General features: G+C 42.2%; 1 protein-coding gene across 1 annotated transcript; it reads left to right on the top strand.

Moving 5' to 3' along the window:
• Positions 1–207: 207 nt before the first annotated feature.
• On the top strand, positions 208–7,433 carry LOC105677484 (forkhead box protein D3-like). The gene has a single exon (XM_012376135.2). It carries the CDS (start codon positions 3,227–3,229, stop codon positions 4,382–4,384), a length of 1,158 nt encoding a protein of 385 aa, XP_012231558.1. The 5' UTR covers positions 208–3,226; the 3' UTR covers positions 4,385–7,433.
• The last annotated feature ends 7,097 nt before the right edge of the window (positions 7,434–14,530 follow it).

Genomic DNA, 14,530 nt, shown 5'->3' on the forward strand with positions numbered 1-14,530 from the left:
TTGGCGATGTGAAATATTTATACGCGAAATTGGTCGACGTAAAACTCGATTAGGTATTGAACTTAGTGAACAGAAGCGAGTAATTATTGATAGCGATTTATCAATAATGGAATGGAATATCTTTACCGCAAATTATGTGCCATTGTATGTATCGGTATGTTTAGTCGCGACAAGAAATGCTCATTTGCTAGATGTTACGTTTATGACGCCTAGTGTACATCCGCGTGTTTCTCGCGCGCGCTCCTCACTCCTCACATGTCCCTCTCTCACTCTCTCCTCCTCCGTCTCATTTCACCTATCCAACTATCTATCCGTCTCTCTCTCTCTGTGTACCGCTCTGGCGTAATACAGATTCTATTTGAGCTGCCTCAGGGAAGTTAACTTGTGATGCGTGCAGCTCGTCTCGCTCTGTTGGCGATTCTACGGATCTAGTCGTTGGTTGGTTGCAGCACTCTCATGATGAAAATGCGACGCGATAATGGCGCGCAGTTATTTCCTTAACCCTTGCGCCCAACAGTATCAAGTTACTTTCTTCAAATTGTCAGTCAACAAAAATGTGCTCCCGCAAAAATGCAGCGTTTAAGACGCTGAGAACGACATGCGAATTTAGAAACTTTTAGATCAATCTGGATTAAAGATTTTCTGTAAAAAGCGTCAGGATATTTTTTGTACAGACACTTTGCTCTGATGACCGATTAAAGATTTGAAAGTATTTTATGTAAATTAAGCTATGTGAAATAAATCGAGTGAATAATATTACAGCGAAGACAGCCAATTTGAAAAATGTCTGATATTGCTTGCTTTGAAGCTTTTTTCAAGCTAAAATTTTCGTTAAAAAGATATAATCTTAAATAGTTTTTATATGACCGATAATTAAGCGTTTATACAGATTCAAGCGAGATCAGTATCACTATTATTTTAAGCCACTTTCTGATAATAGATGATAATAACAATTTTTATAAAATGTGCACACAGGCAATGATAAGATACGTGAGAATCATGCGTTTGAATATCTTAATATACGAAAAGCACGCTCCTACAATTTTCGGATATCAAATTAAACCAATTCCCGCGTCCGCAGTTTTGACGCGCCGTTTGCATTAAACGCAAAAAAAAAAAAAAAAAAAAAAGAGGAGACGTACTCACAAAATTGGCGAACGAGAGAGCAACCGCTTGATAGGTCGCGTTGTCGGCGACCGCTCGCAGATCGGCGGCCCGCGTTCCATCTTCATCGCGCCGCTCAAAGCAAATCAGCCTTCGGAGTGTTACAATTTCGCCCTCCCGTCCTCACCCTCTTCCGCCTCGCGAAAGTCCCTTTAACTATCCCGCTATTTTCCTAACTCCCGTCCTAACCCCCTCCGGGGCTTTCTCTCCCGCCGTTCCCCGTGTCGCGCCACTGCTCCGGCGGCCCTCGGCTGCAGGGTGGAAACACACCGGGAGTAGGAGAGGGTGGCTTCGTGTAACAGGGTGCGAGACGGCGTGGGGATCGAAACGCCCGCCCATTGGTCCGCCCACGTAGGACCGGAGCGGCCGCTTCGAATCAATTTCAGCCTCGATCTCACCCCGTAGACGATTCTACGCTCGCGATCGCGCACCCTTCGTCGCTCGCGAGCTCGTGACACTCGTTCGACACCCGTTCCGCTTTGAAAAAAAGAAGATTGAAAAAAAAAAGCGCGTCAGCGGAGCTTACGACGAGGATGTCGCGAAAGGTATCCGCGCGCGAATTTTTACTGTAATCCCCGATTTGACAATTCAGTTGTCAGAATCGACACCAGCGAGTTTCCCGATGAAGAGGAAAGCTCGATCGATCTCGAGCGAGATTGTTTTGCGGCGAGTGAGCGAGTGGTGAAAGAAGATCCGCGGGTTCATTGAGTCGGTCCGGCCTGGACGCTAGCGCGCGATGGAGCGTGTTCCCGTCGAAACACATCCTTGACGGCGCCTCGTCGGGCGTCTGACGCGCGCGTCGCAGCCGCGAGTCGGGTGGAAGAAGCGAGACGAAGCAGGCAGGGCGACGTGGAGGAAAAAATCTCGTTATCGTTGTGGAAACAAACTATTAGCGTAAGATAGCACACGTCAAGCGGAGGATAGAGTGACGTGTGGCAGTCGCTACACCGAGATACACCGCGACGGTAGTCGCTCGCGCGTTTTCCCGACGGCAACTTTGAAAAAGTTTGAAAAGGTGCGTTATAAAGGGAAGCACATTACGAGTGAATATTCACTCGTAACAAGATTGCAGAGAGAAATCTTCAAACAATTAACCGAGACTGAAGAGACTGAAACTTATATTTGATGGCCGAAATCTTCGACGGGAAAAGTTGTTGGACGACGACTGTTCGTATCGAAGATCTTACGTGGACAAATAACGTTCGTGATTTTTATTACATTTTGGTGATCAAGAGTTCTCACGGCATCATGTTGCACGAGATTTAATATAATTTATATGCCTATTGTTTTATAAGTGAAACATTTTGCATCGAACAACTTGAGACTTGGTATAATTAATCTGGGACTTGGGATACGCAATTTTTTAGAAGCCAAACTTTTCTTAATAGAAAATTTGTTAATAAATAAAATATTTAAACATTTCTATTATTCGATAAAAAATAAATTTTGTTCTGTTAAAAAATTTTGTTTTAAAAACAATTAAAAAAGAGAATTTCGACTCAACAGTATTTTTACGAAGAACAAGAGTGAATCATCATCTTGAAGAATCTCCGTCAAGTTTGTTGATAATTAAAACTTGGTGACTATTCTAGAAATATAGAGAGAACATTGATATCTTATGAGATTTTCTGAGGAACAATTTTAAGAAAGTTTTAAGAAAAAATTTACGCTTTCAACGAAGAAGCGAGTCATCAGAAAGAATCCATCAAATTTGCCGATGACCAAAGTTTCGTGATTTTATGAAAGAAACATTGAATACATTTGTATCTTATAAAACTTTTGAAGAACAACTTTAAGAGAAAATTTAGAAATTTGGAGAAATTTTGACGAAGAACTCGAGTGAGCGATTAGTTGATCGAGCTTGTTGACGATTAAAAGTTCCATTCAGGAAATATAAAAAAAATATTCGTGCTTCGCGGAACGATTTTGGCAAGAAGTTTGGACTTTCGACGGAGAATGAGAGCGAGCGACGGTCTCGAGGAGTCGGTCCCGGGACCGACGGCGAAATAAACCGGCGCCTTACACGGGAACAGGTCTTCACGCTCATGCGGCGTCCATCACGATGGAGCCACGTGCGATGATGATGTCGAACCTGTCGTGCGACGGCTGCGCGGACAGCGACCGGGACTCGGACAGCAGCAGCATGATCGTAGACCCGGTGAGTCTCGACAAGAACGACCTGTCGCCGCCGTCGCAGACGTCGTCGAGCCCGGTGATAGCGAGCTGCTCGCCGGTACCGACGGCGACGACGCCGGCGCCAACACCGGCCGGCAGGAGTCGAAGCGGCGGCGGCGGCGGCGGCAGCGGACGTTCCTCCAAGAAAACGTACTCGATGATGTCGACGTCCAACGGCGGCGGCGGCGGTCAGTCGGGGAAGTCCGGCTCCGGTTCCGGCCAGGCGTCGTCCGGCTACGGTTCCGACAAGATGTCGTCGTCCTTGATAAAGCCTCCGTACTCGTACATCGCGCTCATCACCATGGCGATTCTGCAGTCGCCGCAGAAAAAGCTCACGCTGAGCGGCATATGCGAGTTCATCATGTCCCGCTTTCCCTACTATCACGATAAGTTCCCCGCCTGGCAGAACTCCATCAGGCACAATCTGTCGCTGAACGACTGCTTCATCAAGATCCCGCGCGAGCCCGGCAACCCCGGCAAGGGCAACTACTGGACCCTGGATCCGCTCGCGGAGGACATGTTCGACAACGGTAGCTTTCTGCGGCGCCGGAAACGGTACAAGAGGCCGCCGCCGCACTACGTGCTGCGGGATCGCGCGATTATGGCGACCTTCGCCATCTGCGGCGGCGACCGAGGCCCGTGTCCGGGCGGCGGCGGCGGCGGTCATCCAGGCGCGCTCGCTTATCCCGGCGCGGCGTATCTGTCTCCGCCGCCCGGTCTGCCGCTGCTCGACTTCTCGCCGTCGACTCTCGAGGCGCTGAAGCTCGGTGGTTTTCTGGAGCCGCCGCCGCCGCTCTACAAACCGGTGCCCATCACCGCACCGCCGATCCGGCAGATTGACCCCACGACCCCAGCCGCCGTCCGGGTGACGGCGTTGCCGGCCAGTCACGCGACCGGCATCGAGAAGAAGCGCAACTTCAGCATCGACGCGCTCATCGGCAAGCAAGCGGGCAGCGAGCCGAATTGCGGCGCGCTGCTGGATCTCAGCCCGTCGGAGCACAGGGAGATCCGAAGCCAAGCTTCCGCCTTCTCGCCGCTCGTCTAGAGACCAAGACGACTTTTCTCTTCGGGTCAGCGAAAGGAGGTGATCGAAGGAACGGCTGTTCGAGAAACGAAGCACCGAGACCGGTTCGGTAGCGGCCCTTTGCGATCTTCGCGTGGACACTAATCATTTTCGGGGGGCCAGCCAGATAGCGTAACCAAGTGTAAACGCGCGTCAAACACGTGTCATCTTAATAACTGTTGCAAAACTGTTTCACCGTTATCGTAACGATTATCATGAAATTGTTCCACTGCTGTCGTCACGCCAAGAGAATTTCTTTCTCGCGGCGAAAAGTGATCGGACTTTAAAGTGAATGCTGAACTACAAATGAATGTATCGAGATCACATTGGTGAACCGCGTGTCGCCGATGACAGGCACGACACTACCGGAATGTCCACCTTGGGAAGATCCTTAAGAATGACTCGAGAGGAATTCGAAGTAATCGCTCCGCGACGGACGATTCGCTCCGGAAATAATGGTAATTGATGTCATTTAGCAGATACTTTCCCATCGGTGTCCAAATGAATATTTTAATATTGCAAATAAATACGATATATCGACTCACAATTCGGAATTTATTTTTTTTTTAATAATTTATTTGTACAAAAATTTTGTTTCAATAACTTATGCAAAAAAAAAGTGTTAAAAATGATTACTTAATCCAATTATATGTTTAAATAAATTTAAGTAATGTTGAATCAGTCCAAGTTATTGCATTCATCACATCGTTTATTTGTTTCAGCATTGTCGTCTGTTCAAATTGATTATCAATTAATTAGAACTATAAGATTTATGATTTACTGACTCAAACATGTCAACAAAACCATATTTTTGTTTCAAATTATACGAATATGTTAATATTACTGAAACTCGATATGTGAACGCATAAATATTTGAAAGAAATGATTGCGAACTAAACGTGAAAGCAAAATTTTTGCCGCCTCTCTGATTTTTTATAAAAATATCATTTTTTCCGTTTGTACCGCGAATGTTCAATGTTTTTAATGTTCATTTGGACAGGATTTGTAATGGGATTATCATATTCGACATTGCGTTTTGTGAAACTTTCACGTGAGAACTCTGAAAACTCAATGAGGGAGAGAGAGAGAGAGAGATACTCGCTTCACATGTATCAGCCGTACATTTTCACAACAAAGCACTCAGCGTGATCGCAGAAGATAAGATAAAAATGCGTGAAATTCAGGCGTAATCTGTGTCACCTACAATCCTAATTTTTTTTCAGTAAGAAAAAAAAGAGACTCGTATCGCAATCAAATCAATCTTGGAATGAAATTCCACAGACGGTCGTTTCTTATCGAGTAACCGAGACACATCGCAGAAACTATAGACAGACGTATGAATCGATTTAATGAAGATGTATATCGAGGATAATAGCGTGTAATATGTATGCGCATCTTTGTAAAAAGGCGTAGTGCAATAGCATAGTGTTTTCATTTAACGCGTCCCGCGCCGCTTCTTTAAAATGACTAGTGGAAGTAGATGCATTTAAAACACAAAGCGATACAAATTTGGAAAACAGACTTCTCGTCTTTTTCGTATTATAAATCGTTTTATAAATCGCTTTGTTTATATAAAACGTGCACAGCGTGATATAATAAAATCATATTAATTCGTGGCTAATATAAAATTATACATACTTCAATCTGTTCTCTTAAGAGAAGTTTGCATCTACAACAAACTAGAATTTTTTCGACGATGGTGATATTTGCTAAGAAAGTCCACCTTCTCCTTTCGATTTATTTTGTTCGGTCAATTATTTTGCCGAGCGTGATTTACTATGAACACACGTACCGTGAGTCTCCAATCAGCAAACAGATGAATTGAACAATAATGTACTTCCACTTGTCGGACGAGCTATCGCGAGCTCGTTTGTGCGAATAAGTTGCCCGCGTTCCCCCTGATTTCACTTTCGTTCGCCCAGATCTGACGGTTAGGCGAACTTAGGCCGCTTTCTACATGGTCGATTAATATCGGCATTGTAAATACGCGTCCCGAACAAATATATGCGCAGCACTCTGTTATAGTGGGGAGCACCTTTCTCGTCGGTGGATTTAATGCGAAGTCGCCCGCGTTCTCCCCATTTTAGCCGTAAGCGGTCAAGTAGACGTTTGGTGTACATACAGCGAATACGTAGCGCGAATCCGTACGTAATTGTGAATATCTATATGGCGTTTTACCGTTTAAGACACGCACTTTCCGTCTCGCGCGGTGAAGTGACCGCCGCTTTGAAAGAGAGTATCCCTTAATGACGCTTTTAACCCGTCTTGCATCTTTCATTGTGCGCTATAAAACGATGAAAGACAAATTTAATTTTCAAAAACGGGAATTGTGCATTGTGGAAAACGTGACGTTGACGAAAAATATCGAATCAATCGAAAGCGCGTTTATCTCGAAAGTTTCGAAAAATTCGAATTGCAGATCAAAATTAAATTTGGCAACAAGATAGAAAAAAAAAAAATTGTGGGAGGAACGTTGAATTAAACGTTGAATTTAAATTTGCAACAATCCTACGCTTTGCATAACTATCGAAGAGTGTAAGATCGATTAGTACACTAATTCGATGTTTACACACAAAGCAGCATTATTTTAATCAATGATAAAATAGTTTTAAAAATTAAAGCTAGCATGTGATTTGTACGATTTATATTTCGCAGCAAAATTAAAGTCTATCGAATCCGCATAATTTTAATGCAGGGACAAACAAGCCTATTTCTACATTGCGACGGTGAGTGTACTCGAAGTGTGAAAAGTCTCGTAACGAGCAAACGTTTAGCGAATTTCAACGGTGATACATATTTACGGTATATTTTACTAATCACATATATTTTTCAATTGTTACGAGACACTGCGGCACTTCACTCTGTTCCTCCGCTAAGAGTAAGCAGCGAAGTCAAGATACGTGTTTAGTTATAGGCCTATGCATCCTATCGTTAAAAATCGTCTGTAGATCTTAGTAAGTATTGTATGTGTCAAAATGATAGATTTATAATAATGTGTAATGATAAAAACAATAAAGTATCGTTAAGTATATACGCGACTGTCTTCCCCCATCTTCTCCATCACCCTCTTTTTCGTCAGTCTTATATTTATACTTCACCCCCGTTATTTTTTTCTTTGTCTTACTCCGATTTATATGTCGCGAGATAATGTTAAATATGACAAGAACGCAATTAAATATAGAGAATGTTCCAAAACTCGCAGATGTCTTTTTCACAATTTTGGGTTCTTTGACGAGTTTCGAGTTGGCAAAGATGTTGCGCCGATAACTTTTGTGCGATGAACAATTGACAAAAGAGGACGAATTCGCGAATTAGAAGCCTCACAGGACAAATAAATGCAGAGCTACATTCTTCAAGAAACTTCAAGTGGTCTTCGCTTCGACAGAACTCCAATTGAAGCTTATTGTTAGTTGCAAAGATACATGATATTGAAAATTCAAAAGACGCGATAATAGTCTCTTCAATATTCACGCTAAAGAAGGGTCTACGTCAAATCAAAAAATTCGTCATTAAAAGGACATCTGCGATGTTCGGGACGCCTTGCATAACTTTACGTACATCAAGTAGGTAATTAGAATAAGAAAAGATTGTACGAATGCATCGGACGAATCCGCTGATCATCCGAGAGAGAAGTGAATAATTTCCCTTCGTCACACTTTGGCAGGGAAGGATGCGGCGTGCGCGAGATAAGACGATAAAGAGAAAGACGCGAGAGTAGTCGATGACAAAACGTGTGGAAGTGGAAGTGAGAGACGAAGAGAACACAAAGCAATATCTTGTTTACCCGCTTCTCTCGGCGCTTGGCAATACAAAGCAGAAAAGAGAAGGGGGTGAGAGAAAGAGGGAGAGAGAGAGAGAGAGAGGGAGAGAGAGAGAGAGAGAAGCGACGGGTCGAAGGAGAATGAGTGGATTTTCATTGCAGTTTAATCCCCGTTCCCCCCCCGTGTCCCTCCCCCCTCCCCCCCAACTCCAACGACGGTATTCTAAACGGCGATACGAAGGCAACTCTTGTCGCTTGGGGTGACGATATTACATTCCTCGATCGTGACGAAGATAACGGGCCGCCGCCGCATCCCGCGGCAATTCGAGCATCGCGTTAAAACGCCGCTTCTTCTAATCTCTCGCGCGTTTCCACTTGTCAGCCTTTCTCTCTCTTTCTCTCTCTCTCTCTCTCTCTCTCTCTCTCTCTCTCGCTCTCGCTCACCCTATTTGTTTTCCCGTTTTCTACTTTTCTACGTATCTCTCGCGAGGAGGAAAATTTATGACGCGCGATGACGCGCGGTTTGCAAAAGTAACTATTATTGCACCGTCTTACGCGCGGTGCGAGCAAAGTGCACAAACTGAATCAAGAGAGTATAAAGTAATTTTGTGCAATGTGAATTGAGTGAATTTTTTTTACTGTCAATTTATAATTAATTTTGCACAATTATTGTGGCAATTTTGTAGGAATCACTGATGTGCGGAAAAAAGACTTTACGCAATCGATTAGCTGTGTTAATAATAAAACAGAGAAACGAATGAATTATCCTTTATATGCATGATGTTTGATCGCATTTCCTTCGCAATACAGAAGTAAAGTCACGACAGAGTCTTACAATTAGATTGACATGTCATATGAGATATTTGTGTCACACACGCAAGATAAGGCTGTCAACATGCGAATTTGTATCGAATACATAATTTCCATTCTTTTACGTCTTATAATTTTTTTCACAATTAATTAATTGTGAAAATTAATATGTTTGCCGTAAATTTATCTTATGACAAATCTAATATTGGCATTATCCTTTAATTAAAAAAGAAAAGTTAATGCCTGTAAAACAACAATTTTGCGACGGAGAATCTAGTTTCGCAGATTGCAGAATTCGTTATAAAATCATTAGTGTCGTTAAGATTTACGATATGTGTGTGCAAAACTCACGTGTGTTCTGAATAATGAGGATGCTACAGTTTACAAAAGCAACTATTATTGCATTATTTTCAACGCCTAGGTAAACGTTGCATCGCGGTGCGATAAAATAATCGCACTGCGATGCGATAAGAGCAATCCAGGGTCGAGGAGAGGAGATCCAAAGATAGATAGATAGACACTAAGTCGTAGATAAACAATTACCAATAATTTAAATCCACGGGAAAAAAGTTCAGTTTAGCGCAATTTATCAAACAATCTCAAATACCATAATCATTTATAGCAGTCACTTCATCGTTATCGCAGATTCGTTGTGTAATCTACATGTAAAATCATGAAATGAAAATTGATCTTAAGGTATTCATTAAGATACTTTCAATTACAATCAACACCTACAATTAGCAATTTCTGCTTAAATAAATTGAAAATCATTTAACTTTAATTAAAATAATTAATGTTAATGCTAAAAATGTAGATGCAAAGATTTTTATGAATAAATTTCTTTGGAATACATCAAATTAATTTCTGTTACAAATTTACTGATTAATTGTTTGCTCAAATCTCCTTCATATTTCTTGCCATTTGGTAGTTAGAATATAATTTTAAACTCACACTTTTTTTGTTAAGTTTAATTTCAGAAATCCTATTGCAAAAATCCTACGGGCATTTCTCTCCGCTTATCTCGCATAGGCATAAAGGATGCGGCTGATGAACGCGTAACAACCACTCGGGGGGGCATCTAACGAACATGATAAGTAGTTGACGGAAAAAACGGAAGGGTGGGAGATGAAGAGAGAGAGAGAGAGACTGGTATCGTTGTCACGATCGTGGTTCTTCACGCGTGTAACGCCCCTTTAATCGTCCGTCAAGTGTGTGTGCATTCGGAATGTAATATATCCTGGCGGCCACGTGCCGCTCACGTGCCGCTAAGTGTTTGTTTCGGTTTGCATTGTCACCACGGATACAAGCGCTCGTGTGCCAAAGGCGTGTGCCGGCCCGTATTCACCGACGCCGGGGAGAGAAAACAGAGAAGGAAGCGAATCTTCGTCGTCGTCGTCGTCGTCGTCGTCATCAGTTGCCCCGTTCCTAACTCCCCGCTCGAGGGGGGTAAATAACGTGCCCGTGGTTGACAATTAGGAGCGATGGGAACGAGGTTCATTATGCGAGGAGCCCTCTGATCCGTCGAGCGTACCCGTGAAACGTGGAAATATTTTCAACCTGCCCGTAGCCGTCTTCGAATCCTTTCGGAATCAATCGCGAAGGGGAGGAGACTCGACTGGAGCTTTTGTTCGCGTATTCTCATTTGGATTATTTTCGTTAAGAGGAGAGGAAAAGTTTTTAAAAAGCGATGCGAATTTGTCGTCGGGACAAAAAAAAATGACTCGTGTCCTTGCTCTCGTCGCTTTGTCTTAACTGACTGCGAAGTAGCGGGACTTGCCAGGTCGACGGTAAACAACTTAGTAGTCATGTAGAGATGTTGACAACTTAGTAGAAGCCGATGGCATTATGCGGATCCACGAATGCAGAACTGTGAGCTTAAATTCTCGTTGTGGAACACGAAATGTACGCCGCAAAGCTAAAATTTCATTTAAGTATTGATTCTAATCATTTTTCAAAACAATGCCCAGATTCTACAAGTTAAACAGATTTTACATTTTCTATGTGTAAAACATACGCATTATCGCTTAAAATTTTGAAGTATAATTTTTAGATGAAATCGTACAATTATTTTATTAAAATATCAGTATGTTTAGTATTATATATTAAAAAATATATGATCGAAATAATATCAGAAAATAAAATGATCTCTTCGAGAGAAAACAAATAATCTTAAATTCGCATTATTTAATATATTATTAAAGCAAAAGCATTAAAAAATTAATCAACCAAATATCAAGATTGTATCGAATGATCAAACTAAAAGAAAATTCTTTTGCAAATAAAATGTTTCACTTGCTAACATCATAAATGTACAATTTTTCACTGCTTTAATTTGATTAAAACAGTGTCTAAATAATATATGTCGATATGTTCAGTGACATAATTGTACTTGCAAAAAAAGGATTAATTTTTTTAAAGATTGTAAGACGTTCAAAATTTTTGAGCGCTAGCGCAATTATAATATATATTTATCAGTAAAAAATGATGAAATATTAACATCAGATACAAGCAGCAACACGGTAAAGTGATCATTAGTAAGCTCTGCAAAGGATCTCGACAAGTCCAACTATGTCATTGAGGCATCAAAGGGTTAGCGGGACGACGAGAGTAAAGAAACGCGGATCATCAACAGCGGCTCGGTTTTGCCGCGGAAACTTAGCAATTACGCGCTGAAAAGAGACGATGGGAAGTCCTCCTTCGCTGTGGAGCGAAGAGAGCATCAGCGACGGACACACATATACACGCTTCGACACGACGCTTCGACGATGCGGTGCGGAGCGGTAATAAGTCGCCGGGTACGATGTACACACAAGGGAGAGGTCTGATAGTCAGCTACTTCGCTTCTCGACTTCTCGGAGCACGGAGGGAAAGAGAGAGCGAGAGAGAGAGAGAGAGAGAGAGAGAGAGAAGAAGAAGAAAGAGGAAGAGAGGGACAGCAGGCAATGACCAATATTATGATAATTCGAGCTTCTCGCGTTTTATCCTTTCGCTTCTCCCTCCTTCTCCCCTCCCCCTCTCTATCTATCTTTCTCGCTGCTCTCGCGTACGTACGGAGAGCAGCGAGCACCACCCCTCCCGCTTATCCTTCCTCCCATACGCGACCGGAAACGTTACGGCGGCGGTGGCGGCCATGTTTCGGAGGCGCGGGCGTGGCCTTCCGGTTGCCCGGGGCAACCGGCGTTATCCGGATATCGACCTGGGAGCGACGAGAAGGGTGGCTAGGCTTCTGTCCGGGAGGGAAAATGTTATCACTGCTTTGTGGTGGCTAAGATAGCAACCCGCCCTACCCCGCCGCTCCTGCAAGCCTCTCTTCTCCTCCTCCTCGTCCTCCTCCCCCCTCCCCCCCCCCCCTCTACCCCCGTTTCACCCCCTCGTCCTGTGCCACCCCGCAGTTATCCTCTCCCCGCTCGTTCGTGGGAATCCTCTTCTCTTCCACGCGATTCTCCGACGTTAGCCGTCTGCGCTGGAAGTCGCAGGATCCAACCCGCGTGTATCCTTGGAATGTGCGGGCACCGGTTGCCCCCATGTTGTACGAGCGTGCGTGCGTGCACGTATACATCCCGTGAATCGCATTAGATTTTTGCGCTTCAGCAGTTTTCGTGCGATAAAAATGTGGTAAAAATCACGAAGAGCGAGCACCGCCGGCAAAATGTTGATGATTCTTTGAAAATAGCTTGAAGCTGTTAAAATTAAAATTTTAGGAAGAAGAATAAAGAGAAACGGAAAAAAAAAATTATTAAAAGAAGGGTACCATGTTACTGCTTTTGCCAATTTTTTTAATCGTAACATCTCGCGTTTTTATTTAGGTTTAAGTTAATAATTTAAAATAAGATTTCCGATTTTTCGCTGCAGTCATCATCTTAAACTACGATCAAGTGCAAGAAATCGTGCTAAATTCTTTTTCGCATTGTACGTCGAAATATATTAATTATTTAGCCATCGTTATGTATAAATTGCATGTAACTTGAATTGTGCGTGTATTTCTAACGCAGAATAAAATTTATCTCGGTGTATATTGCAAAAAAATTCACATAATTTCTCCTAAGATCATAATTCAAAGTAGCCGCAGCGAAAAAACAGGAGCCCAAAGTATTTTTCAAAAGCTCTTGTAATAGAAATATGTGGTAGAAATTAGGACGCGCGTCGAATACCGACGCGAGTATTATAAACGTTTGCCCGATGCGAAATTACGAGAACTTTGAGATGATTAAGGGGTGAAATCCTGTTCTGCGCTATCCCGGCATAAGGAGGACATCGTGTACCGTACAGCTGCCAGCCATGTCCTGGCTGTACTACGGAATTCTGAGAATGTGTGCACGAGCCAAGGATGATATTAGATTCTTGGACAAAGTTTTCGCATGGCCGAGGTCTCGAGAAGCGGCAGCCTGTTCGTCCCTGAGCAAGGACGCGTGTTATCCTTCGGCATTGATTTCTTGCCGGCTTCTACGCCGCCGTTGCCGCGACGACAAAGAGCCGAGAATTTCGCTCGAGCGTGGCTTAATCTCTTTGCACGGCGCTGTTCTAATAATCTCATTGTTATTAAAGAGCTTATTTTCAAATTATTCTAAATCCATCTATTTTTATATTTTCAATTACACGGCACTCCTCTCGAAATAGAAATTTGAAAACATTTTTCATAGAGCATTCTAACTTCAACACGTTATCTTTGAACAATGAATTCTTTGAGCAAAATTTATTTTTCGTTAACAAAAATGTTGAGAAAATAAATCGTTTATTTATCCAAGGAAATCATTCTCATCGAATATATTCATATTAATATATTCTCAAAATTGAAGATATTATTACAGCTAAAATGCATTAGAAACATAAGAACGATCGAATCGGATCGAGAATTTGCATACACATTTGTGTTACAAAAAATTTTAATAAAGAATGATTTTTCGAGAATATTGAAAAAGATTCGTCTCGGCACAACGCAGAATGGGAAATGTGTGCTGAAAAGGGAGTACGATATTTATAATGTATAGCTTCCTTGGGAAAGTTCAGGCATGTGTCTCAAAACTTTTGGCCGCTTTTGTGCCAATATCGAAGTGGTTCCCGCAAGTAGTATAAAAGTATACGAATATATCAAATGCCGATGTACATGCGATGTTAAAACACAGAGGGATGAAAGATGTGTTCGATATTCGATAGTTTTATTCGGTAGTTCTTTGTTGAATTTTTTTCTTACTAAAAAATTTATAATATAATACTCGCTCTGCATTGCGCGCAAAGTTGATAATCTTTAAACATTTTTCTTAAATTACCAATTTTGGAAATTAACTATTTCGCACAAGTGATGTATAAATCTTCTTAAAATACATAAAAAGTATCTAACAAAAATTGTTTTATGTATTTTGATGATTTTAGAAGTTTGAGTTCCTCGATAAAGAACCTGTCTCGATTAAAAGATGTTAACTAGAGTTTCAGTTTCCATAATATAACTGATTCTATGTGTTTGGTATAATAAAAACGAAGAAAAAAATTAGGGTGAATTACAGTGAGAGGCAGCTGTAATTTGAGTAAAACTAAAAATTTGGACAATTTAAAAAAATATT

This window comes from Linepithema humile, chromosome 2 (genome assembly GCF_040581485.1).
Source record: "Linepithema humile isolate Giens D197 chromosome 2, Lhum_UNIL_v1.0, whole genome shotgun sequence".
Taxonomy (NCBI): Eukaryota; Metazoa; Arthropoda; class Insecta; order Hymenoptera; family Formicidae; genus Linepithema; species Linepithema humile.